The sequence below is a fragment of the Paramormyrops kingsleyae genome, chromosome 11 (assembly GCF_048594095.1).
Source record: "Paramormyrops kingsleyae isolate MSU_618 chromosome 11, PKINGS_0.4, whole genome shotgun sequence".
NCBI classification, from domain to species: domain Eukaryota; kingdom Metazoa; phylum Chordata; class Actinopteri; order Osteoglossiformes; family Mormyridae; genus Paramormyrops; species Paramormyrops kingsleyae.
Genome location: NC_132807.1, coordinates 10,189,652 through 10,213,886, shown reverse-complemented (window position 1 = coordinate 10,213,886; position 24,235 = coordinate 10,189,652). Strand labels below are relative to the sequence as shown.

The 24,235-nt window shown below is 44.8% G+C and overlaps 3 protein-coding genes across 12 annotated transcripts in view; 1 reads left to right on the top strand and 2 right to left on the bottom strand.

Annotated features, from left to right (window-relative positions):
* myo9aa (myosin IXAa) overlaps positions 1 to 5,905 on the bottom strand; it is a 106,297-nt gene extending 100,392 nt beyond the window's left edge. For all 6 annotated transcript variants that reach the window (XR_011993770.1, XM_072718007.1, XM_072718009.1 and 3 more), the window contains exon 1: positions 5,602 to 5,905. The gene's annotated coding sequence lies outside the window, so the exon portion shown is untranslated. The remainder of the gene's footprint in view (positions 1 to 5,601) is intronic.
* The window catches only part of LOC111845620 (GRAM domain-containing protein 2A), a 95,291-nt gene that overhangs the window by 51,695 nt on the left and 19,361 nt on the right, over positions 1 to 24,235 (bottom strand). For 4 of the 5 annotated variants that reach the window (XM_072718014.1, XM_023815168.2, XM_072718015.1 and 1 more), the window contains 3 exons: positions 23,768 to 23,858; positions 23,024 to 23,131; positions 21,010 to 22,814 (listed from right to left, as the gene is read on the bottom strand). In XM_072718014.1, coding sequence (XP_072574115.1) covers positions 22,811 to 22,814; positions 23,024 to 23,131; positions 23,768 to 23,858 — 203 coding nt within the window. In that variant the 3' untranslated portion in view covers positions 21,010 to 22,810. Of the gene's footprint in view, positions 1 to 21,009; positions 22,815 to 23,023; positions 23,132 to 23,767; positions 23,859 to 24,235 lie in introns of those variants that run through there. The other variant, XM_072718013.1, reaches the window with a different exon arrangement.
* Positions 5,995 to 11,427, top strand: senp8 (SUMO peptidase family member, NEDD8 specific). The gene is made up of 2 exons (XM_023815118.2): positions 5,995 to 6,082; positions 7,917 to 11,427. Exon 2 carries the CDS (start codon positions 7,944 to 7,946, stop codon positions 8,586 to 8,588), a length of 645 nt encoding a protein of 214 aa, XP_023670886.2. The 5' UTR covers positions 5,995 to 6,082; positions 7,917 to 7,943; the 3' UTR covers positions 8,589 to 11,427.

Sequence of the window (24,235 nt, the reverse complement as noted above, 5' to 3'; positions counted from 1 at the left end):
CACGAAGCTCATGTTACATGGAGGAATTGTCTTTTGTTAAATATGGGGAAACAAGTGCTGAACCTCTGCATAGAAGCTTAAGTATAATTAGTTCTTTGGGGTAATTCAACACGTAAAATGGCAAACTGGTCAGAATTTTGTGCATATTTAAGGTCACTAGAGGCAACAGATGGTTTTTATAGCATACAGTTATTTTTGAACACAATCTAGAAAAACAGCTAAATGACACAAACCATATTTGTTCTGAGCAGAATCACTGCCGCTGACAGGTCACCACAATGGTGCTGATGCTTTCCGCCACAGCCTACATCACTGTGCGAAGAACTCTTTGAGAAGAGGCAGATGGTCTGGCATGCTGATTGGTCAGACGACTCGGCGGGGCACCTGGGTGGCACTGCCCCAATGGAGATGGACCCAACCCACAGTGCCAAATCCAAAGGGACAATCATGCATAAAAGCCATGAAAGCCGAGAAGCATCTCCTGACACACCAACACCATCTCCACAGTCTGGGATTTGGTGCCAAACTGGACCCCACTGCGCTATTATAAATGTGAAGTGACTGGCCAAGCATCAATCACTGGTACTAACTTGCAGCAAAATATTTCCTTTGAAGGTCTGAGTCATTTCATCCAAGACCAGCAAACAAACTGGCAAGAGGGGGTCCCAGGAGCCTGGATGTGGGACATCTGCTGCTGTGGCTGCCACAAGCCAGGTTCAACCGGAGCACCCAGACTTCACCTGTGGATCGCCGCTCCCCTGCTCGGGAAGAATGATCTGTCCTTATGGAGCACACTCCAAAACAATGATTCTTGGGCATTTTATGGGACGGTTATCCAACTCACTTAATTAAAAAATTAGCCCCATCCCCACCCCCACCCTGAAACCTAGCTTGCATTGAGTTGTTAGATTCCCTGCATGTATGAAAAGAGGCACATCTTGCAGCCCATGGTTACACTGTTCAAAACGGTAAACAGCCATGCTTGTTATCTGGACAATCATCACACCACGCAATGTACACCCAGCATACAATTTACAGACTCACAGTTAAACAACATGCTATCAGTACTAGCTGTTTACATGTATAGATCCTGCAAAGCTTGTGGAAACAGTCTTACATAGGGTTCAGAAGCCAGCCAGCTAAAGTCAGGGGTTTTTACAGATCAGTAATTGGTACTCAGACTGCCTTCTGACTGTTTTAATTATAGCTCAGCAGTAGGGCTGCACAATTAATTGTAAAAAAACTGCGATCTCGATTCACAGCTCTATGCGATCTCATTTCTAAACTACAAGAGTTCTTCTGCATTGTATTACATCAGATGGATAAAAACAAGCACTCCTACTTTTCCCCAGAAAGTCTCAAGCATAATTCTGCATTCTTTTTAAAGGGCACTTTTCCACCGTACCAGGTACCTTAATTCTGGTACTTCAAGAAAATACCAAAAGTACGGTACTTCAAAGTGTTGGTTTTCCACTGGCATAAAAACTGGTACCGGCACTGAATGACATCACAGAGTGAGGCAGGGAATTTTGTAACGATTTCGAAAAACGGCTAATATAACGGTAGGGGAAACACTGCTGCTGTACATCCTAGCCAGGACGCCACTATATCACAGGGCACATGCTTACACACATATTCTATAAGCAATTTAGAGTCACCAAATGCATGTCTATGAACTTCAGGTACATACCAAGGTACCTGGAGGAAACTCGTGCATCGCATGGAGAACATGGCATCTCCACAGAGAGCCACGGCAGGAGTCAAACGTCCAGGCCAGGAAAGGAGGCAGCCCTGCTGTCCAGAGCCACCATGGCAACACATTTCAAATTAAATTTTTAATTCCAGAAAAAACGCCACCCAAAACATGGACACGAAGGAGAAAAGCCCTTATTTTTCCATGCCCTAGTGAGCAGTGCATCCAGCTGCCCCTCAGCTGCAAGTCTGTCATCAAGCTGCAGCGCTCCATCCCAGCCCAAGGCCAGACAGCTTAGCTTCCCTTTCAAAGGGGTTTTATATAGTCATCACCTTTTATGCAAGCTCCGCATATATAATTTATGGAGGGCAACATGTTATTTTATTTATTTGTGTAGAACTACCATGACATGATGTGGCAAAAACTGGGAAACTGACCTCGTTGATCACGTGAGTTCTCAGTCAAATGAAGCTTTCCCCTCCCCTAGTGCCGCTCCAGGTCCCAGCTGCATGGGTCTCCCACACAGAAAACGTCCAACACAAATCAGGATCATGAGCAAAGTGCCATGCACACATATACATATAACCCCACAGTGAGGCCAACCTTGGGGGGGCACATTTGATCACACCCCATGAACACAAGCCAGGAAATGCACAACTGGTGCAACCTTGGAATCATGCGTCTCGCCCAGCGACTGTAACCATGCATGCAGCTTAAGTTTCAGTCAAAGCACTGTGGTAATGAATTCAGAGGAGGATTGTAGGTTTAAGGTGAAACAGTACTGACATAAGCAACCAGCAACAGCATCAGTGCATGGCCAATCATGGTTGCTTCCGGGGATTCATGCTGATTCATGGAAACCTTCTTTCTGAGCCATCCACCGGTGCGGTCGTGTGCAAGGGAAGCCGGCTGGCTAGCTGGCCGCAGTGTGTCACACAAGGGCACGGCGTCATCTGCCAGCAGCAATGTGCACAGGGCGGCGGGACCCTGAGTGCGTGGTGGGTGCAGCTCCTTTTAGAAGAAAGGTGAGCACGTCTGCCACTACCACACACCTGCAAAGACTCTCTGAGGTAGCCAAAAGGCAGAGCAGCCCTGAAAAGGGTTATTTTTAAAGGAAATCTAGGTTGCAGTCCAGAGAATGCCAAGGTTGTGTTCCACAACATATTTCTAGGGAACCTTCTGAATACCAATAGCAAACTGAGAACAGCCTGAAGGTATACCAATGCAAAGTGACTGGAATGTCTTGTTAAAACCTGCAGAATTTCACTTTTCTTATAAAACACAATAACATGCAACAAATAACAAAAGAACGGAAAAAAACAAAAATAAAAAGTTCAAACATGGATTTCAAAAACAGTTCAGCAAGAAAAAAAAATATTTTGAAGTGTTGCACCAATTACAAAAATATTGAAACCAAATTTTGCATCACTGAAAGACAACAGAATCAGGATTAACAGCATCACACCCAAAATCACATGGCTTACAAAAGGATGAATGACAATACAAAACTTGAGGACAAGTAAACTAGCAAAGAATGTCACACACAAGCATAGAGGTTACAGAGATGGAGGCACAACGAAAGACTGATGTTAAAGTCTAAAGTTACCCACCAAGGGCTTTTCAGTACAAGATTCAGCCCAGAAACCAAAATCTCTGAAGGAAATCAGAATGGCACTTCATGACAGTCACAGTTGGACCAGTCAAAGAAAACTAATGATCTCTTTTAAAAGGAAGTACAAATTAATCAAACTCTGGTCAATCCTAAAATCAGCTGTAAACATGTCTGATCTCCTAAATTACAGCTTTTCGGTGGAACTCACTGGAAAAGCTGGCACAACAGTCCTGAGGGTGAACAGGAGGACAAAATGATTCAACCCAATCATCTGTGACACCCACACCATGAACAAGCACAGAGCGGGGAATCCAAAGTACTTGCTAAGTATGGGCATGCGAAGGACGCCACGATAAGACTGTTTGTTTCTTTAAATTCCTTACCTCAAAGGTTTCTTAAATTTTGAGCAATTGAGGAGTGCCAAAGATTTACGTGTGGCCAGTTTCCCCTTCAGCAAGAAAAAAAATGTGTTACTTTTGGATAAACCAAGAGTTTATCCAAAACCCTGCTGTCAGGGTATGACCAAGAGCTCTAAGAAGGACTGTGGGATCCAAAAGTCCCTGCTAGGCAACAGCTCATAGGATCTGGACACATGCTAACATCCGCTGCTTGACTCAGACTGTTGCCTAATTTCATGCGGTCTGAGTGTAAATGCAGCCATTTCCCCACCGGCTTGCCAAATGCCAAGAAGCAGATTTACCTTCCCTGTAGGGGCATACAGCCACATTCACCGCTTACTGTTAAAATACCAGGGGGGCAGGACTATAAGAAAAGTCAAAATATAACAAATTTGATATTTAACTGTAACTTACTGAAATCAGACCATCCCGTCAAAGGCCATAATAAGCATCAGGCAACTGCAGAAATTTCACGTCAGTACTTTTTGCCAGAAAACACGTGTTTTAACTGCAAAAGCCTCTCCCAACACAGCTTAGATTTCATGTTTCCTCTGTCATGTCTGCTATTTTATGAACTGGCTCTTAGATTCATAGAATATAACTCCTATTTGTGTGTGTGTGTGTGTGTGTGTGTGTGTTTATGTATGTATGTGTATATATTATATGTAATATTAGATAAACATGACACATCCTGTTACTAAGCAAACACACTAATTTGAGTCTTAACGCATGTGACTCCGGTCATCTTATACTCGGGTTTACGTTGAGTGAAGGAGGAAATTAAAACCGCACTTAAAGTGTAAGATTTTACAGCTGTTTGTAAATAGCTTTTACACCGACAGGACGTTATGGTTTATAGCACAAGAAAACCGTCGGTCAGTTAAAACTCCCTCTCCCTAAGCTAAAACCTCGCCACAGGTGAATGACAAACACGCGAAGCTGTGCACCACATTTGACATTTGTAACATTTCTGGAGGTAAGAAGTATTCGGGTATTATATAACATAATGCAATAGGAAAGTGCATCAGGTATGGCGATGACATGCGTACAACCGGAGGGAACCGGGAGTCCCACAAGTCTGATGCAACTCGAACATCAGGACGATGTGCCCGAATATTATATCAACTCTGAAGAGCCACAACGGAGTTCTGCATTGCAGTATCCCACCAAGCCCGAAACACGGGGCTTAGACACATGCCCGGGTGTCCGCTACTGGGGAAAACGCCACCAGTATAACCTGTATCTCCACCATGTATATGACATCCAAAGGGTAACGGCAGCTCGATGCAAAACGCCGAATGGAAATGTCAACCCCCGACAACACTGTGATCGCTTAGAGAAACGGCGCACATTGCCGGCTGTCATTAAATGGGACCGAAAGGCAGCAGAAAGCGGTGTTCTGGCTCTTGTCCCCATACAGTTGGCGGTTATCTTGCTCACCTCGCCCGGGTACGCGAGTTTGGCAGGTTACATGCCGGACAGACAGCCGGCTTCGGCGAATAAAAGGGCACTTTAAGGGCACAAATTAAGAGTCAGGCGGCCCAATTAACTGATGTCCTTAACAATTACTCAGCAAAACATACCCCCCACTGGTATATGACAAATAATGGGCATTTGCGTAAATGTACACCGTTACTCGAAATGAATTCGCTGTTTATATCCATCTCTCCAAAGAGACCCTACACCGCCGCGGCTCGGGAAGCTTAGCTGGACCGACTGCCCCCCGCACCGAGCCCGGCCGTAACTTTGGACCGCAGCCGAAGAAATCCCGGTCGTCAACGGAAAGGTACACGCACGGTGTTGAAGAGCCAAAGCCCAGCCGTGGCTGTTGTGCAAAAGAGACCCCTCCATTTAAACAAGGAAGACAGGGAGCAGCTTCAGAAGGGGAGCAGCCTTACCTCAGCCCCCGGCTGAATGCAGTCCTCTGCGCCCCCGAACTCTCTTTGGATGGACTGAAAATGCAGCGCTGGGAAAAGCCGTACAAAACCACTCACTCCCGACACTCTAATCTCTGCTCACACCATTCCCATTGGGCTTTACCACTGTGCAGTTCAAAAAACCATATTCCCCCACTTATGTTTTTTAAAAGAAAGAAATAAACCCCAATCTTGTCTCCCCGTCTCACGCCTACCACAACTCCGAGGGTTTTTCTACTAATCAGTGCTAGTTCTCATACTCGAGCATTGCGCGCTCCCGCTATACTTTTCGACGGTGGGGGCGCTAGCGAGAAACTGCGGGAAACAGCAGTTGCCGTGCAACGCCGTCGCAAAGTCTGTGTCGTAAAACAACCAAAATCAATTTACGGCATCGGTCGTCTGGAGCCTGCAATGAAAAGCCGCTGCTATTTCCTAAGCTTGTGTTATTCTGTGTGTGCACAAGGTAAGAGGGATCACGAGAAAGCCTGATTTTGCTGAGCATGTGAGGATGCACCACAACTTCCCATAAACTGTTTAGGGTGTATCAGTGTTTGTTTTTACACGATAAACTAGTTATAATCCGCAATGCAGTTGTTTATCCAGTTGATTAAGTAGCGGAGTTAAATGTAATACTAGCTTGATGACGACATGTCATATGCCCATGATACTCGCGACAACTGAGTTTTGAATGAGAGAGAAGCTTTTGCCTATGTTTGGGACAAAAATTAGGCAGCTAGATATGTAATTTCGGTGTGCTACTAAAAGTGCGTAATTTTACGATGTTGATGCTAAAACGACTTTTCTCTGGTACCGCCCTATGTGAAATAACGTGCAGCAAGCGTGAAGCAAAACGTGAGCAAGGGATTATGTGCTCTGCATCTACCAGTGATCAGCGGTATCACTGTGCAGTATTTCTTCTGCAGGGACACAGAGCAATAAACACCTTTGAGTTTCAGTTTGGTAGAATGAGAAAGACCATCTTTCTAGTCAGATTCCCTTAGTACTGCCTTGTGCCTTACGTTGGCGCTCCACTATGGGAACGGAAATCACATGACCTATACTCCGGGGCCGGACATGACGTTATGCAAAGTTCAGGAATGGAGGCGAAGTATTGGATATAGGTTATTATAATTATACTATTATTATAACTTAGTATAATTTGATATATACGTGTAATATGAAATATTACTAGCATTTTATATAGCATTATAGTATAAGTATTATTACTAATAATAAACCACAATAATGTATTATGATGATAATATCATATCCTACAGCATGTGAGGCTTAGATGGCTAAGCCTGTGTACCTGTAATCACAAGGTCCCAGTTCAAACCCAGCCTCAGCACATCTGCAGGTCCTTGAGCAAGGCCCTTAACCCCCAGCTCCCTGGGCACCCCAACAGGCGGCTGCCCTTCGCAGACAGCTTACTCTACAAAGAGCAAGTTGAGGGAGGCGTAAAAAAGAATTTCCCCACGGGGACAATAAAGGATTGATTATTATTATTCACTAGGATTATATCATATTATTCTGTATAACGGAGGATATACCACTACTAGGGGGCACAGAATCACATGACCTCCACAATAGTGCTGGATATGAAGTTAGTGCCACATCCAGAACTAACTTCAGTAATCCAACCTACTGAGCTCTCCCTAGAAGCGTCATATCCAGGTCAGGAGTGGAGTTTCCAGCCCCAGAGTGGAGCCAGATGCTGTTGAGTATAAACCTGCCCTAAATGCATAGGCTGTTTCTGCCTATCTCTGGTCATACCCACAGACAGATGATGTTGTTTCGAATGAGCTGGCACCGTGAATGTGTTTCCAGCAACATATCAGAGTTCTGCACGACGGAGCCGACACACGGTTTTTGGCCTTTTCAGCAGTTTTCTCTGGGGGGGGAGAAAGAGAACAAGAATTTCCCTATCCGAGAATTTTTATATGAAAAGCAGCTAGTGATCATTTTATATTTAGCTAGAGGATGATTCTCTTGGTAATGTTCTGCCATATTTAATTTAAATTCTAACATGGGAAAATTTTCCTGAAAATTTTAGGCCAGCTACATGTTTTCTCTCAGATGCCTGTACAGCAGAATAATCCTGTAAAATGCATGCACTGTTCATGACTAGTTTGCTCGTGGTAATTTGACAATAAATACAAGTGAAATAAAGCTCCAGTAAGTAAAACTTTGCCGTGTAAATACTGTGATCACAGTGACTGTGTAGATGTAGGTAAATGTTGCTCACATCCAACCGCAGCCTGTTGGCTGGCTAAGCTCCTGTCACTGGTGTCTCCCAGGTAGTGCCTCCGCCTCTGCGCTGCAGAATGGACCCTGTGGTCTTGAGCTACCAGGACAGTCTTCTCAGGCGCTCAGACGTGGCCTTGCTGCAGGGGCCGCACTGGCTGAACGACCAGGTGATTGGCTTCGCCTTTGAGTACTTTGCCACAGAGCGCTTCGAAAGCCTGAATGGGGCAGCCTGCTTCATTAGTCCCGAAGTCACGCAGTTCATCAAGTGCGCCACGAGCCAGGAGGAGCTGGCACTCTTCCTGGAGCCCCTGGGCCTACCCGCCCGCCGCCTGGTCTTCCTGGCCGTCAACGACAACTCCCACCAGACGGCCGGTGGATCGCACTGGAGCCTGCTGCTGTTCCGGCGTGCGGGGGCCCGATTCTCACACTACGACTCACAGAGCGGCAGCAACTCCCTGCACGCCCGCCGCATCGCCGGCAAGCTGGAGTCCTTTCTCGGGGCTGACAGGAGAGCGGCATTCGTTGAGGAGCTAGCTCCCGCGCAGCAGAACAGCTACGACTGCGGCATGTACGTCATCTGCAACGCCGAGGCTCTGTGTGAGAGCGCCGGGCAGGAGGGCGGCCCGCAGGCCCTCACGCAGACCATCACACCGGCGTACATTACATGCAAGCGGGCTGAGTGGTGCGAGCTGATACAGAGACTCTCCCGTCAGAAAAAGTGACCTGTCGAGGCCAGCCTCCTCTCTTAAATATGCTAGCATGAGTGTTTGAGACAGGAGCACATATACTAAGAACTATGGTAACTAAACATACTAGGTGGTAATGGCATTGCTAACTACTACATATTTTTTACTCATGATCTACTAAAGTAATATGAAAATGTATCTGACAGACTGTATAAGTAGCTATAAAAAATGACTCTCATAAATGGCAACATTCTCTGCCAAAGCCAAGAGTACCTGAAAGAGAAAGTCTGCCTGTCATTCATCCATAGATTTAGAATTTTATTTATTTACAAATGTGTGCAAGAAGGGTAAACTTGTACTTTTATTGATGATTCTTCAGACATCTGCATAGGAGATTATATGTAGTTTCAAGCAAAGCAAGTTTCTGAGGTATACCTTGTAAATCTACCTATTTTACAATATGCATCCTATTAAGTACTATTTTTTGCCGAGCCATAGCCCATATTGTTGAAAATCAACGAAAGTGCAACAAACTGAGCCGGTGAACGGCCCCTTATATCAGAAAATTATGTATTTTGCAATGCTTATGGGTGGAATTTAACTCATTTTAGCTTACCTGCCAAAATCAGTGGTTATAATTTATATAATGGACAGTATGACTAGCACACATTCGATTTGATCAAAAACAACACCCATTTGATTTGTGCATTTTGTAGAGCACAAGATATCTGAAATTTGGCATCAACTTTAACCAGACAGCTAGCTTGTCATTTGCATTAGTTATGACTTACTGACTATTGCTGCTGTTTCCGTCAGCAAGCAGCACAACATGAGTGGCTTGGTTGGGTGAAAACGGGGGATTCCAAATATGCCATTTTGTTTTAAGCCAACGACGTACTTTATGTTTACAAAGTGTTTTTGCTCAGGGTTGTTTCTGAAAAATGAAAGTGCATAAGGAATGTCATTCTGGTGAACTCATATTGGTGGTTTTGGTGACATTCTTAGACTTCCAGTGCCTTGGAAGTCTAGCTGATGCTATTTTAGGCAGCCTTACTTTATTCATCAGACCAACTGCGCTGGAGAAGAGGATGAGGGACGACCAGCAACAAGACGGATGGACTCTCAAAAAAAAAAAAAAAAGCCAGAAGACCCAAACAGAACATTCTGGAGAACTGGCATTTATGCTTGGAGCAGATAAGCAAACAGCCCATCGTCAGCCCTTCATCCCTTCCGACGCGTTTGACCCCCACATGCTGAACTGGTCTTGTTTCCAAGGGGGGCGTCAGTGTCTGAGGGTGTCCATCAGTGGACCATTTTGGCCCCCGGGGTTTAACCTGACAGCCTTGAAAACTGAAACATCAGCAGTGCTGCTGGGATTTTAGTCTGGGGGAAATGTCTGCAGGAAGTGTTTTACGTGACTTCAAAAAGCTTTACATGAGTGGATTAGGCCTTCTTGCCCAGCAGAGTGTGTTTTTAAGTAATAGAGTTTCCTCAGCTATTTAACATTTTGACAGCGGCTTCAAGTGCGACCTGCTGATTTCTTGATCTGTGTTCCATTTTTGTGCTGTTGTATATTTTCTTTTTCAGTAAGGTATGTCTTTACACCACTTCATTCATTATTTAAAACAGTGTGAAATATGTTTATTTTCATCCTGGATTGCAGATGTTAAAACTAAAGCACCCATTAATTGAGGGAAAATGAGGTATAATTACATTTGCATGCGGGAGGGGCCCCGTGTTAAGCCCCCCCTCCATCAGTGCGACATGATGCTACTCTCCTCCCTCCGCGGTGCTAATGCTATAGGAATTCTGAGTGATGGCAGTGTTCCTCGAGAGCGTCTCCACTCTCTAGCAGATGGAGACGGAATGCGGAATGGAGACGGGAAAGCAGCCCCCCGCCGCTGCGCCGTGACCATTTTGGTTAATAGCACCAGAGCCAGACTCCTGTGGGCCTTCAGTATCCCTGCCTTCCTGCACGACTCGTTTATCGGATCGGTAATCCTGAGAGCCTCGGTGCGTGTCCTGCACTGCAGCTACACTCCAGTACAGCCTGTGCATACAACTGCTCAACTACCCCCCCAGGGCTTATGCAGAGAGAGATTTTTTTTTTTAATATATATAATATATATATAAAAAACATGCTGATTTATACTTCTGCATGCCATACACCATAGCCTGTGCAGTACCCAGTGCCATAACCTGTGCCATACCATACACCATAGCCTGTGCAGTACCCAGTGCCATAACCTGTGCCATACCATACACCAGGGGCGTTGCTAGAGATTTTGGGCCCCATGAAAGCATATCATATTAGGGCCCCCAGTCCAAACCAATCCAGTTATTTTCCTAATTTTTTAGGGCCCCTGTCACTCAGGGGCCCTTGGAATCGTCCTAGCTTTCCTCCCCCTTACGGCGCCCCTGCCATACACCATAGCCTGTAGCGTACCCAGCTACGCAGCTACCTATGGGGTAGACTCTACGCAGAAGTCTAAATCAGCTTTTAGCTGTTCACCTCGATGCGAGCTTGACGCAAAACATGCCCCCCCGCCACCACAGCCTCAACCCTGGCTCTGGGTTCACCAACATCCCAGCATAATCCTCTAGTCAGAAACACATTTTATCCCTGAATTTTACCTCGTTTATCTTCAGAGGCACAAGGATAAATACGTATTTCCTCGTCTGTGTATTGTTCTTTAGACCAAGAGCAGCGTTTCGGTTTGAGTCTTCAGTAGCAGCACTGCAGAGGGCCTGCAGTGACCGTGTGGGGTCGACATGAAAGAGGAGCCCTCAGGCTACAAATACTGATCCTCATTAACTTGATGTGACGGATATAGCTTTACAGAATGACTTTTTAAATAAATTTGAGTCAGACGAACATTACTGTGCATGAAAATGTGTTTCCTGTGAGGGGAGGTTTGACTGATGGTCCTGTATGAATCTGTCCTCAGAAGCCAGGCTGGTTGTGTCAAAACCACATTCTTTCTGATGCCGATTTGAAAATGTAATGAGTCACCATTTAAAGGGTGGTCACTAAATGTCTTTGAGGTTAATACCATACAGACAGGGTCCCGTGTGAGTTTATACGGATGTGGTCATCTGACACCAGGGATAGTTACGCTTTTGAACCTAACGTTAGGTTGTTAATTAGCCACACGAATGAGCTCACTCCTAATGAGAGCCAGCTGTGACGGCAAGAAGAAATGTGGCTTCCATGGACGTCAGATCCTCAAAGGAGCCAAGCTGGAAAAGACACGTTACTCTCCTCTGGTTACAAAGACTGGCTCCTCTGTGAGTTAATCAGGTATTTGCATGAGCTCATTCTTCCTGACTGATGGTTAGATAAATGCCCCCATCCCACCCCCACCAAGATATATAATGCTAACTGTGCTAAAGAGGAAATGGGATGATATGCAGGGTAGCATGAGCAAATAGCAAGACTCTTCTGGAGACGGAGAAGCACAAACACCCACTAATCTAGTACATCTGACAGCACAGGCCCTAAACCACATATTACTGCATGTGTGTGCATTAGATGATTTAAAGGTGCAACTTATGAAAACAAAAGTCAAAAACAACAGTGGCACCAAAAGAATGCAATTGGTCCAGCCATGTTTTTTTTTTCCCCCATTTGTGCCTTAAATGTGTTTATAGTTTCTCAAACACTATAGTCAGGAAGACTAAAATGCCCTAAAATTACATGAATTGCTTTTGCAAACTACTTCACCCTCAACAATTGGTGACATAAAGCTCCAAATAAAACCAAGATTTATCCCATAGTTGTCTATTTTTACTCAAAATAATTGTTCTATCCTGTTGTGTTGTAAAACCAATCCCACGTGAGGGTTTCTAATACAGAGGGGAGAGGATGGAGTTCTTCAGCAGCTGTGTGAGATGTTCCCAAGATGCATCCTAGGCACGGCCCGAGTGTTAATGCACTGAGATAGAGGATACTGACCCCCAGCATCCTGTGCATGATCCTGCTATGCTGCTCAGATAGATGTTTGCAGGATCCTGAGTGAATCAAAGGGATCATTTATGGGGTGGTGCCAGGATTGGGCTGCAATCAAAGGCGTGGCCATGGGCAGCGATGAGGCACTCTCACACTGCAGGAACTCCATTGTAGTTCCTGTTCCAGTTCAGGAGCCCATTTTTAGTCTCTGCTCCAGACCAGGGCTGTGTTCGAATTCAAGTGCTGCTTCACTTGGGTGCACTCCAAGACCAACTGCATCACAGCGACGCAACGAGGCTGTCCCATTTCGAAAGCTCCTTCAAGTGCGGTCTGGAAAGACATCCTCCTTTTGCACAGTTGCAAAGGATCCACCTGTTGGATCTTTCGGAGCTGGACAGATCCCAAGATTGATTGCACAGACCATCAAGCCACAGCCTATAAAGGCTACATAGATCACATCCTTCGAAGGATGCAGCCCCTGAATTTGGACACAACCTAAGTACTTTTTATTCTAACACAAACTACTAGGGAAACGCTTACAGTGATAGCTTGCTGATTGGTTGGCGCTTAGAGCCATAGCTTGCTGATTGGTTGACCACAAGCACCGGCGCTAACTTGGAAGCTATGTGGACATGCAGGAAGAGAGATAGAAGTAGCGAAGCAAGAACTGAGCAGATGGGATTATTTCTGTACCTTAATTACATTTAATGCATTAATACATATTTTTGCTTGTGTCTCCATATGTCTGCATCGGAAAATTTGATCAATAACCAACATACTTCTGTCTACTTTCACCAGTGACGGCGGTGAAATTAGCCAGCGCTTATTAGCCGGAAAACGTCGTGCTGTTTAAGTGTAAAATGGTGCACAATAAAAACACAAATAACGTTTTTATGGATATGATCCATGATATAATTTCTTGCCTAGATATTTATTGATCACTAAAACCTGAAGCATTCTGCATATTAGTTTAGTTATCACGTTCTCAATGGTATAATGTTTTGGAAACGTCTATTGCATTATTCATTCTGGATGCATCAAATGCATCTGGACTGAAATAGTATTGAAGTAATATCATAACATGATAATCATTTATATAGTCTTTGCATATGCAACAGTTTTGTTTTATTGAAACATTGATTCAAAAAGGCACAACTTCAAGAAAGTCTCAGCCATGTTTCTAACAGTCTAATTATCTATATTGCATGCATAACTCCTGCAACAAGGTCCAGAGTGTGGCGAGCTGTTCTGCACATGCATGAACTGGAAGGGACCTGGGAGGGGCGGGGCTTGCAGCTGGACATTACTTCCAGCTGGAAACGCTTCCTGCTTAATCCCCACCCCTTGCATATTTAATTTAAACTCAATGGGCACTAAATCATGTGCTTATATTTTGAAGTCAAACAGTTTTATAGTGCAATCAGACTGCACCGGACCATAAAATACGGCCTGACCTGGGACTCTTACGGCACCCGGCATGCAACACGGCAAACACCCTGTGCTGCACAGTGCACACATGGACAGGGCACAGGCACAGGCACAGATGCCGCCTTCCAGTGCATGGTGGCTCAGAAAAAGCCGCAAACGCCGAGACACAATTTACAAAGGCTGCCAAAAGCGATTTCATGTGTTTGCAAGCAGCACAGCTAGAAGGCTAATCCCTGGACATTTTAATAAATTATAAAGGCATCATAATAAATCACAGCAGCTTTCTGCATGTAGCATTTCCCTCGCCCACTATAATATTTATGATCCCCATTGCAGTGAATACGAGTGCTCCTGTCCCCCCCCCACCACACTGTGCTTCACTCTGTCCTCTGATTTACGCAGCTTGGGATCGCCGCCACTCTCCGCTGTCCCCCACATCCTCATCTCTAACCAACCGTACCAAGAGTGGCTGTTTCCCCAGCGGTACGCAGCAGTCCACCAGGCAGTGCCAGGTGGACTCCCAGAGGCACGTGAAACAATAGCCATGGGATGCTTGCTGCACATTTGTCATTATACACAGAGAATGTTGAGCAAGTCCCAGAAAAGCAGACAAACAGCATGTGCTTGATTACTCTGATCTGCCGTGGCACTGTGGCAGTAGGTGATGGTCCTTTCACTGACCTAACCTGTCAATGTTATATGTCTGAGGGACGCCGGACCAGTTTTGTTATTTTACCAGGTACAGTGAGTCAGTGCCCAGCACAGTAACCTCATACCTCCCCCCAGTTGTGCATAGAGCTTTGAGGGTCTCCATGTGCTTTGCAGGTTTCCTCACAGTACCCCAGTCTCTAATTTGACTGGCCAAAGAGGAACAAAATGCACAAACAAATTACACCGAGAGACTGCACCTACCACCTGTGCCAGATATGTCCAGCTGGACGAGGACAGTAGGATCCATCTGCCAGCCCTGACCAAGCTCTCTGCTCCTGTGCTGCAGCTGGTCTCAAATTCTCCATCAAAGCAGAGAAAAGAAACCTTTGCTGCCTTTGGTTACGCAATACTGATTTTTAATGCTAGCTTTCAGTATCCTCTTCACAAACACTCAGCAAGCCGGATAGCGAGCTTAGATAACAGGGATGAAGGGCTGAAAGGAGAGTGTGCTTTGTTGTGGAGGCCCACACTTTGCATACACTTTACATTACATTGTGGCTGGAACACCGGCCCAGTGACTGGACTCTCTAAATCACCTTTGGCGGCAACACTGAGGCAGAAATACAATCATCCCGTCATCTTGCGGGTTTATGTTGCGTTTTGCGATGCTGCTTCACATTGCATGCAAGAGGAAGTATTACTAAGATTAATCACGTCGAGTTCATTACTGGTACAAAAATAAGATGCTCTCAGGCACCCGAGTTAAATATGTGATGTTGCATCCAAAAGTCCAAAAATACCATGTGGCTGTCAGTGCAAGGACCCGAAAGAGAATGACCTTGCAACTGTTTGTTTTATTCATTTATCAGATGCTTTTGTACCAAGCATCTAACAAAGAGACATACATGTTAGAAAAAGCAGCGTCAGACAGTTCCTGGTGTAACTGGGGATTAAGGGCCCAGCTCAAGGGGACAACAGGATATTCATTCTGCTGATCCTGGGATCTGAACCAGCAACCTTCTGATAACAGGTAATGCTAAGATTATACAATTCCTTGGTAAGACCCCACGTAGAATATCGTGTGCAGCTTTGGTCATCATATTAAAAAGGACATTGCTACCTCAGAAAAGGTTCACCGTATGGCTACAAGAATGATTCCTGGTCTTAGAGGAATGTCTTATGAGGAGAGGTTAGCTGAGCTGAATCTGTTCAGCCTCGAACAAAGGAGACTAATGGGGGACATGATCCAGGTATATAAGATTCTAACAGGTCTGGATGCTGTTCAGCCAAATGGCTACTTCAATATTAGTTCAAATACAAGAACTCGTAGCCATAAGTGGAAATTAGCGGGAGAACATTTTAAAATGAATTTGAGGAAGCACTTCTTTACACAGCGTGTAGTTATAGTATAGAATAGTCTTCCTGTTAGTATAGCACAAGCTAAAACCTTGGGTACCTTTAAATCAGAGATAGAGAAGATTTGAACAACTCAGTGATTAGTTACATTCTCCCCAAACGAGCTTGATGGGCCAAATGGCCTCCTCTCGTTTGTAAGTTTCTTATGTAGAGAGATGGACATTTCAGGTCAAATGAGAAAATCGGTTGTTTTAAGGATGGAATTCCATCAGAATAAATGACTAAGTGACAGAGCTGAACCTGCATATGTGAGATGGATACGACTCTTGCAGGGCCCCTCTATGAACCTATCGACTCCAATGTGGGTCCACAGACATGGCAGATGTCTCTCTTACCCGACCTGTGGTTACTTTGCGGCTGATTTTTAAGTGAAGGAAAAAAAAAATCACATTTTATAGCCAACAGTCTGACACTAACCTGTTTTAAGAGTCAGAGAAAGACTTGTGTATTTTTCTGAACCCCTGCCAGAGCAATTCTGAGGAGTAAGTAGTTTGATCATACATCACGTTTCAGCATGTTGAAAAATCAAAGACAACTTGACGGCTGCTCTATAACTTCACAGCCGTGGTATAATCCCTGGAAATGGGAGAACATTAATCATTTGTGTCAAAACGAATACACGTTCGCAAAAACAATTTCCAGATAAACATAACCGGCTGGCCTCACCTTTGGTTGACAGTATGCTATGTGTGTAGAAGTAGAAGATTCTAGAACTCGGTTATGATCACTGAATGGCTACTTCCTCATAAAAGACACACAAGCATCTGAGCCTCAGCACGTCCCACTAACCATGGATGTACTGAGCAGGTGACAGCAGCACAGACATGGAAACATCTGCACTGAGTAGGAAGCAGCAGAAACATTATGAGCCTTTTACACACAACAGTGACACAGACATTATATGATAAATGACAATAAACACAAATAGGGTTTTATACAATGCAGGTCTTAACTGGGCAAACTTGAATCCCAGTCAGTTAAACAACAAAACACAGAAAGCAGGTTCATCCATGGTTAAAAAGTTAAAATTGTATAAAAAGTATTATTTTACAATCTAATCTTTCTGGCAAAGCAGCACTGGAGAGAGTCTTTAGTGAATTACTCTCAGCAGGCAAAAAGGCTGCTTATGACAAATGACAGTCCTTTTCCTACAGCTCACACTTTTCATAGCTCATAGGAGCTATGGGACGGGGGTGGGACTGACAGTGTAGATCAGTCAGTAAGATGGGAAAAGCAGAATTAACCTCGGGGGAGGGGGGGGCGTTTTACAATGGGAGTCAATATAACGTGGGCTATCCACAAGAGAGCCGTTTAACATTAGCCAAGACTGAGAGGATGAGAAAGTCAATCTTCAGGGTCTCATTCTAGCAGTTCCCGCTGATGAGTGGTCTGCTGTGCATATGTGAGACCTGCTTAGTATTAAATGTTAATTATTTTTACGTGAGGTTACATTCCAGGGAGAATCATTCTCTCTGCTGTGACAGCTTTCCCCCTTCTTGTCAAACACGATAGAAATATCACCCTCAAAGAGTCAAAAAAAGATGTTTTCTGTTTTACTTTTAGTTTTGACACTTCTGACAATCAGGCAGTAATGCAAACGCCTTGGTGTGGCAGCAGTCATCGTACACGGTCCCATGTGCACCCTCGGACTCCATCAGTCAGCAGAAGGTACTTCCAAGAGAAGATCGGTCATAACTCCTGATCTCTCAGCCATCATGGGGAGGGACTTCACCTGTTCAGTGATCCGTCTGAAACCTCCACCAACCGTGAAGCTAATCGAACAATTAGCCACTGGCCTGGAACGTGGCGTGCTCCATCGCCGAGGAGCCCTATCAGGCAGAACTGACACTCTGAAGGAAACATTATTTCACTACAGCTGCTTCAAGGTTGAAATGCCGTTTCATAGGAATGAGCTGAAATATTTATGCACTGGAGACCAACAGTGGAACTGCTCATTTCACTTGGGCTTGCCATTTTTTGTAAAGGAAATTTCATCTTAAGTTTCAGTAAGATTAAGTAACACTGGCCAGATACTGTTACAGATATACCTTTAGGAAAGAACAGCATCATAGCCTTACAGATAAGGACGTATTTAACATTTTACAGGGCAGATGTAATTACAAAATAAGCTAAAAATATTTCGTAAATCCAAGTTTTATACTTTTTAAAAAAATCTGTTCCCACACAACCTTTGTAATAACAGGACAAGACCTTGGCGGCGACGGCACTTCTGACATGTCCCACCCCCATTAGCTCAGCGATTCCCAGCTTCTCCTCCTACTGGCCCCCACCGGAAAGCAGTACAAGAAATGGGGAGGGGAGCCTCAAGCGAGGCCGCCTAGAGGAGGATGACAGCCCCCTAGTTTCAGCATCAGAGCCGTTTAATTACCGGCGTTTTTGAAAACATTTCATCAGCAAACATCTAACCGGAATAGTTATTCGGTGCATAAGAGTATAGAGCTAATTCCTGCATAATATTACAAAGTTTAAACACTTAAAGAGCATGCGCAATTTTGGCTATTTTGACCTCTGCCTTAACTCGTTCACTGATTCTATTGCAGTTCTTTTAGAAAAAAAACTACTAGTCCTACTTCCGCGCACACACAAGAAGGTATGCAGTTGTTTAGCTACATTTTAATGCTGCACCAGCGGTCTGCAGACCTTAATCAGGCCCGATCTCATTGCGTTTCCTCGGTTTGGCCGCTTCCGTTTGCTTACCTGCTTCATATCGGTACAGTTCTGATCTCATCGTTTCTCACGCTCGCCCTACGTCCGTAACCCGTACTTGAGGCTTTAAAGTGGCTCCATGTATTCAGTTTAGTTAATTTTTTATTTTGATAAGAAATGCTTAGATTGAATGCACTTTAAATGATGACTGCTAGTCCCGCTACCCTGACCCTAATAAGCAATTAGGAGGATGGACAGGGGGGTGGGTGCACGGCCGTGGGAGATTTAGATATTGGGGGGGGGGAGAGAACTCACATCATTTAAATGAAGGGGTGCGGCGGCGGCAATGAAGCCGTTCAGGGTACGTGTCCCCTCCCCCCTGAATGGTGAATGGATGGAGGGATGATTGCCGCTAAACTACAAATAAACCTAAAACTAGTCCACAGAATACCATCAGGATTATGGAAGGTTAAACACGTAAAATATGAGTAATGGCCGAAATGACTTGCAGTAAGCAGTAAAGCTGCTCCTGATAGCAGGAATTTCGGAATTTCTGGCACTCTATCGCCTCCTAGTGTCCAGGAGAATAAACGCACCGTCTAATAATCATCTGAAAATCTATGTAAATTCACGCAAGAACCTGTATTTGCAAGCTGCTGCATTCATGTGTATCATAGAAGCAAATAGAAACAGTAAAATTTTTACCTTTTCAATCTTTCAAAATCTTCTATAAGGCTCCAATATATAAACTTCTCATCTATTTAGGAAATGGTTTTCTCTGAACACTGTACAGTGACCTACTTTACAAATAAGCCATGCAGTGACATTTTCTTCCATGACACATTTGCTTTGTGGATATGGTTTCTGACAATCAAGAGGGCTGTGTCCCGTCCAGATGACGGCCTGGATATCTCTGTAGATGTAATCCATCAGTTGGTAATCAGAAGCAGCTCAGCCCAGTGGACACACGCCTGCTTTACACTTTGTGGCTGACGACCAAAACAGACCCACGTGTTGTGGGGGGGGGGGGAGGGGCATCTGAGATTACCCAGTCAACCGACACATCATCCCCAGTAGCAAAAGGAAGATTAGAAATCCAGTAAGGTACAAGCTACAAAAAATCAGATTTCATCATATACTGAATCATACTTGCGAAGTGAATGTGCAGCCTACTGAGGAGAAAGCTAACATGAACACTGGACCTCATAACATGGGAAACACCATTTTATGGCTGTTACTGTAGTACTAAGTAAAAAGATGTTTAGCACAAATTACATTTTATCTGAAGTAAAGGTATAAAAAATAGTCTTTTTTTTCTTGAGAAAGCCAATATTTAGAGCAGTTATTGGGTATAGGCCTTGCATGGGGGCCAAACGGCAACCCCAGTCTGTGATTTGACCTGAGCACTTTCCAGTCACAGGCTCAGCGTTGTAGCCCGCTGAGCCGCACACTGCCGCCTCAGCGATGCACCTAGACTGTGCTCCCAGCCTTAGTTTGTGCACGACACAGCAAAATGTTCCCCTACCCATCAAACACAATGGGACGCTTCCATAGCGTGACCAGGAGATGGTCTATGAATTATTCAATATGTCAGAAACCTGTCAACTAAAAGGAAAAAAAGGAGAAAAAAAATCTCTGCACTTATGACCAGACCAAGACCCAAAAAGCTGCCAGTACCGGGGTGGTAAGCGAAAGAGCGAGGTGAGCCCTGGGGGCGCTCGGCCAGGGCTGTGTACGAGGGCAGACGCTCTCGGGGGCTGGGGGTCCTTTAACATAATGGCTGTCAGCACAGGCCTCATTCTCTCCCCCAGAGGGTCTGACACTCTCACACACCGTCTGTGGCAAAGTGTATGAACACATGGATACACACCGTTATATATACCACTACTGGGTGATCTGGTGTGACACTATGGATAGTTGCAATTTACAAGCATGACAAAACTGTTTTTTTACTGCAATTTATAACACGTTTAGCAATAAGTGGGAAGGTAAGAGCTTACACCATCTGAAACAGCTGTAATCGTACCTGCCCTGCAACCTGCAGACTGACATTCGCTGCAGACTGAGGTACACTGTAGACTGACATACATTGCAGACTGAGGTACACTGCAGGCTGATGTACACTGTAGACTGACTTACACTGTAGATGTTTCTCCCCAGAGGAGCTTTTAGTGGCTCCGGTTCAGTAAATGTGATGCAAATTATCTTCCCTTTTTTGTAATACGATGTGCTCTCATATATCCATTATTATACATGTGCAAGCTGCAAAAGAACAGCAAACGATGCTGTTCAGAGGCGCACCCATGGGATTACATCAGCTCAGAGAAAAAAAGAGGAAGACCACCATTGAAATATTGCCGGTCCGGCTGAACCAAGCAGTGCAGCATGTTATGGATTTTATTGCCTTACACAAGTGCTGCTGTTTTTCCAGTAGTAATTAACAGTGGCTGACTACACAAGACAGTGACCGTGTTGACCTTCCAATAAATGAATGTCATACAATCACAGTATAAAATTGCACACAAATATTTCAGCACTTAAATCCATGTAGTTTCAATTATACAAAACACACACAACTTTTTTCCTCGTAGATCATATGCCCCCTAGGTCATTTTGAGGAACTGTGTGACCTATGGGTCCATGAGATTCATTCGGCCCCTTTTGTGCCGGACCAAAAGGGCCGTGACGACTACACGCTTACACACGGACTGCAAACCAGTGGCACCCCCAGCCGTGTATCCCCAGATAAGCCACGCTCGTTAACGAGTATGTTACAGGCCTCTGGGAACCAATCATCCATATGTTTGCTACATAATCTCACCTCATTTTCACCCACTTAATCAGCCCTTTGCATGAAGCATGCATGTTGCCTCATATGTTATCCCTAGTCCCTCCACTCTGGACTTATCATTTTTGTGTGCTTGCCTGCAGTTCAGCTCCAAAGCAACGGTTGTCCGTTTTGAAATGAATGCCAAGGAACCATCAGCGATATCAAAATGCAATCTATCATTTTAAGTCTGCTTGTTAAAATAAACTGATTGATAGGAACATTATAAACAACAATGAAAAGTGTTGCAATGACTCGCCCTTAAAAGCCATTTGCTGCATATCTTGGACACTGACTTTCGATTCTCCCGGTAACCCAAGGGAACAGCCTTTTTCAAAGTTCTCAGAATGAAACTTTGATCTCACTCATGTGTCTTGACTGGAAAAGCAAAGACTGAATTTGCAATCAGGTCGGATTTAAAGCAGAAGATGGAGAAGGTATATTGAATATCCAGGTTAGATCTTACTCCTGATATTTGACTATGGAACCAGAATCATAGTGAAAGGAGTTAATGTTTTCATGTACTTCCAAAATTTTTAAAAATTAAATTAGACATGGAAGTTATGTCACTTATGCCCATTCTATGACTCTAAAAGGGAAGCATCTCATTAAAATCTACCATGTCTTTGTCAATTGTTGCCATAACCTTCTGGAGGTTCAGTGGAGTCAGATCCCGCATTACAGAGCAAGAGGGAGCCTCACAGGATCTCAGGGCGTTTTCCGTCACTGTCTGTGCTGTAAGCATCTGCCTGGTCAGTGGGCAGTGGTGGCTTGATGGTTAGGGAAGCACACTCGTAATTGAAAGATTGCAGGTTCGAATCCCCAACAAGCAAGGCGCCACTGAGGTACCCTGAGCAAGGTACTGCCCCCAAACACTGCTCCCTGGGCGCTGAATTAGCTGCCCCCAGCTATGTCACATTGTCACTTATGGGTTAAATTCAGAGAGCACATTTCGTTGTTGTGCACTGTGGTGTGTCAACAATGACAATTAATTCAAATTCACAATTATCGACCTTCATGTTAGACCATAACTGTGGACATTTGGGACATGGAGGAGCAGACACAGGGCAGGGCTGCTGCTCCAAGGGTGTCCAGCTGGACTTGAAGACCAGGACATCCTGCAGTCCATCACTGAACGGATCTTCACTTCCCATCCTCCTTTGATGCTCAACATAATCCTCTTGCTGTTTTTTTCTGGAATATGCAGTCTATAGGGTGCCTGCACAATATCAGGATGCCAGACTGTCTGTCGCTGAGAAGCCCTGAGGTCATTGGTGGGGAGTCTGGTCTGTTCCGTCGTGATGCAGAGAGAAGCATGGGTTACCTGGAAGACAGCAAACATAGGAGGGCACATGAGGGTGTCAGCCCTGCACACCAGGAGGGGCTGCTGTGTAATGGCATAACGGGAATCTCGGCACTGCTTCAGTGCTTAATGAGGGCGTCAATCAGCCAGCCAATCAGATTTCATCCGATGGTTCAGACTCATGCAATGACCTTGCCATGGAGTCTGAAGGGCGGGTGGGTGGGCCTCACCTCTCTGTCATGTGCAGAGCCAGCTTTGTGCTCAGGTGGGAGAGCTGCTGCTCTAGGCTGCAGACACGGAAGGCCAGGTAACAGGAGGACAGAATGAGCAGGAGGATGCTGTGGGGGGGGGGGGCGGGATACGGGTGAGCGTTGGGTAACACTGTCACTGAAACTTGAATGAACTCAGCGAAACGTAAAGCACTTTGAGAGGAAATTCTAACAACATTCTTTCTATTTTATCAAAAATATAAAGCTGATTTTTTTTTAAGACAATTACAAATCACAGTGACAGACTGGAATAAACTTCATGTATTCCACTGCACTGAGGTGAGAATGAAGGCATTCCACATTTGTACACTAGATGGCAGTAGAAAGAGGGGACAAATCTAAATTAGAAGACCAAAGCAAGCAACGCATTTGTAACTCCAGGTTCATATTCATTAATCACTATTTACATTTGCAGTTGAACAGGTGCAATTTAAAATCAATTATTACTGTATAATGTTACTAGCAATCACTGGATAACACTGTGCTTTGGACAACATGCAATATGATGATTGTACCACTGGCTTATTACTAATAGCCAAAGCGCAGATGTATCTCCCATTTCGCATAAATCATCGGCTACGGAATGAAATAAAGAAGTAATATTTACGTAATTTAATTGTGGTGGAATGCGTGCAGGACAAGTTGACATTTATAAAGCACGTGACTTTGGCCAGAAGAAGGAGAGGCCTGAGGCGTGGGACTCACAGCACGATGAAGAGCTTGAGAAGCAGGTGCTCCATCGGGCCCAGCTGTGGTACCGGCTCACCCAGAACCTTCTCAGGCTGCAGGTTCCCCTCTGCGGTACACACCAAAGGCCAAAGTTGTGGTCTCTTCCTGCTATGTAAACTCAGAAGCCGCCCTGAGCATCTGGACGGCCTCTGGTCCTTTTAAAGAGGGGGCCGGTTGTGCATTCCTGCCCCCCTCAACTCTCATCCTGAAAACTAAATATCTAAAAGCATGACTCCATCACAAAGTGAAACCTGAGTTCTCAATCTCCGCTAATCTGGCGTGGGAGCCCCACTGCCATCACAGGCTCTGTAATAGGATATTTGCAGGTGAATTAAAATCCTTGTTTTAACAGGGAACTGGTTTTTCAAGACTTCAGTGACTACAGGCATGTTACAGGAAAAAAAAAACATTCAACCCTCAGACAGAATAACAATATAAAATACT